The 2741-nt window shown below is 34.8% G+C and overlaps 1 protein-coding gene across 1 annotated transcript; it reads left to right on the forward strand.

The window, feature by feature from the left end:
* The first annotated feature begins 1513 nt into the window (after nt 1–1513).
* LOC141519539 (olfactory receptor 5T9-like) lies at nt 1514–2464 on the forward strand. Its single transcript, XM_074231758.1, has one exon. The coding sequence runs from the start codon at nt 1514–1516 to the stop codon at nt 2462–2464; it is 951 nt and encodes a 316-aa protein (XP_074087859.1).
* Nucleotides 2465–2741: the final 277 nt, after the last annotated feature.

Consider the following 2741-nt stretch of genomic DNA (forward strand, 5'->3'; position numbering starts at 1 on the left):
TTTTGTTACTCATTTTCACTAAGGAAGATAAAACTTCGAACACATCCCTCATGGGATTGTTTAAAGGAAGGTTAGAAAGTTGTAGACTTAAAGGGTTACAAACTATATAAAATGTAAGTTATTATTATGTTCTAATATTTCTTATATTTTGCATTACAAAAAAATCACAGTGTCAAAACAGAAAATGATCTGGATATATAGTCTAATACTTCCATGAAACAAATTTTGAGTATTGCAGTCCTTTCTTGATACATTTTTTACACTTTGATAAACCAGAGTTAATCCAAAGTAATGCAGGAATAATAGTGAGATTAGAGTATATATGGAATTTTTTTAGTTTTTTTTGATATGTATAGCCTAGAAAAATCAATTTGTATCTGGAAAAAAAAAGAGGAGCTTTCCTTCAGGATATGTTTGTGATGTAAATATGGGAATAAATTTCCCTCCATCTGACTCTGGAGGTTGGAAATAAAGACAATGATGAATCTAGTAAATAAGTCAATTCATGTGTAAAGGACAGTTTCCTAATAATTTGAATAATCATCCAGACTAGAGGAATATATAGTATTGTCATCTTCTAGTGGAATATAAGCGACCACTTGTCAGTGTATATTAAGGATTCATGTGTAGGTGAGGGTTGCAGTTCATGCTCTCTGATATCTTCCAGCACTTGTGTTCTGGAAGATACTAAGATTCTTTGCTAGATCTCTCAATCTTCAAGTTTTGTGTCAAAAATAATAAATCTTTTTTTGTACTTAAAGATTTTATTTATTTTTAGTTTTACAATTTTTCCCCCTCCCCCCCCCAGAGAAGGCAATTTGCCATTCTTTACAAAAAATAATAAATCTTGAAATTAAATTTAGCCATTTATTGAGATAATATCTCTGGAATTAGAAGACCATAAAGTAACTATGCACCTGACACCTTATTGTTTTTTTTAAATAAAAAGGAAAAGGAAAAGGAGAATGAGAAAGTTAAGTAACTTCCCAGTCCCACAAGTACTAAGTAGCAGAATGAGAATTCAACTCGCTGTCTCTGACTATGTCTGACTGTTTTCTTCAGGGTCAGAACTAGTAATCACAGGTGCTATGGCCATTATGAGATATTAAAAAGTACAATTGTGTTTATAGATAATAAGTGGGTTTTAGTGGGAGTAAAGTCCAAGGTAATTCATGTCTTTTCTTCAGAAGAATAGTTCTTGAAGTATCTTAATGGACATGATTTTACTCATAAGATTTACTTATATTATATTAGTATATGATACTATTTATCTTTAGAAAAAATATTGTGGCTCTTCTTTTCATTTAAAAATAATATTTCAATAAGTCTTCAAAGAGGATTTAGTAAGTTTGCTTTCTAATGTAAGGAAGGAACTTTAAAGGAACTAATACAATGCTAGCATAACTCATTCAGTGAAGTACAGAATTTCTAGAATCTAACAGAATGTTGGAGGTTTTGCTTATAGTTGGAACTCTCTTGTTATTCCCAGAGTTGGATAACTACAAAAGAAAACATGCCTAATGATACTGAGGTCACCATGTTTGTTCTAATTGGCTTCACGGACCGACTAGAGCTAAAGGTCATCCTCTTCTTGCTGTTCCTTGCAATCTATCTCTTTACCTTAGTGGGAAATCTGGGCTTAGTTGTGTTGGTTGTGGTGGATTCCCAACTCCACACCCCCATGTACCATTTCCTGAGTGTCTTATCCTTCTTGGATGCCTGTTATTCCTCAGTGGTCACACCTAAGATGCTGGTCAATTTTCTAGCAAAGAATAAGACGATTTCCTTTCCTGGATGTGTTGCCCAGATGCTTCTCTTTGTTAGTTTTGGGACCACTGAATCCTTCCTCTTGGCTGCTATGGCCTATGACCGCTTTGTTGCAATCTGTAACCCCCTGCTCTACACAGCCGTCATGTCTCCACAAGTCTATGTGCCTCTCATCATTGGATCATATATAGGGGGGGTATCACATGCCATTATACATACTGTGGCCACATTTAGTTTATCCTTTTGTGCATCCAATGTAATCAGACACATCTTCTGTGATATCCCTCCTCTCTTGGCCATCTCCTGTTCTGATACGCATGTCAATGAATTGCTGCTTTTCATCTTTGTGAGTTCAATTGAGATTCTCACCATTCTGATTGTCCTGTTTTCCTATGGTTTCATCTTGGCTGCCATTCTAAGGATTCGCTCAGCTGAAGGGAGAAAGAAAGTCTTCTCTACCTGTGGTTCCCACATGACAGGGGTTGCCATCTACCATGGCACTATCCTCTTCATGTACATGAGACCTTCTTCCAGCTACTCTCTGAGCCATGACATGGTAGTGTCTGTATTTTATACCATTGTGATTCCTATGTTGAATCCCATCATCTATAGTTTGAGGAACAAAGATGTGAAGGAGGCAATCAAAAAAGTTTTGGAGAAGACCTGGTTTACCCATAATATATTTTTTCCTTGTTAGAACTAAAGACTATGAAGGAGTAATAGGCAAAATGGAAGTTAAACTTCATCCAGGCATTGTCGATAGAATGTTGGATTTGCGAGTTAGAAAATCTACCCTCAAATTTCTCGGTCATTTGCTTTTACTTCTCTCACCGTTTCTTCATCTGTGAAAAGTGAATAATTATAACTTCTTTCTCAAAGTATTGTCATGAGTATCTAACATTTTTTGAATACTTTGCAAATCTAAATAATATATAAAAGTTAATTATTATCATGATTATTTTCTTCATATGCTT

The sequence above is a fragment of the Macrotis lagotis genome, chromosome 3, assembly GCF_037893015.1.
Source record: "Macrotis lagotis isolate mMagLag1 chromosome 3, bilby.v1.9.chrom.fasta, whole genome shotgun sequence".
In the NCBI taxonomy this organism is placed as follows: domain Eukaryota; kingdom Metazoa; phylum Chordata; class Mammalia; order Peramelemorphia; family Peramelidae; genus Macrotis; species Macrotis lagotis.

Coding starts and splice junctions, on each gene's coding strand:
- LOC141519539 (XM_074231758.1), top strand. CDS start 1,514: ATGCCTAATGATACTGAGGTCACCATGTTTGTTCTAATTGGCTTCACG.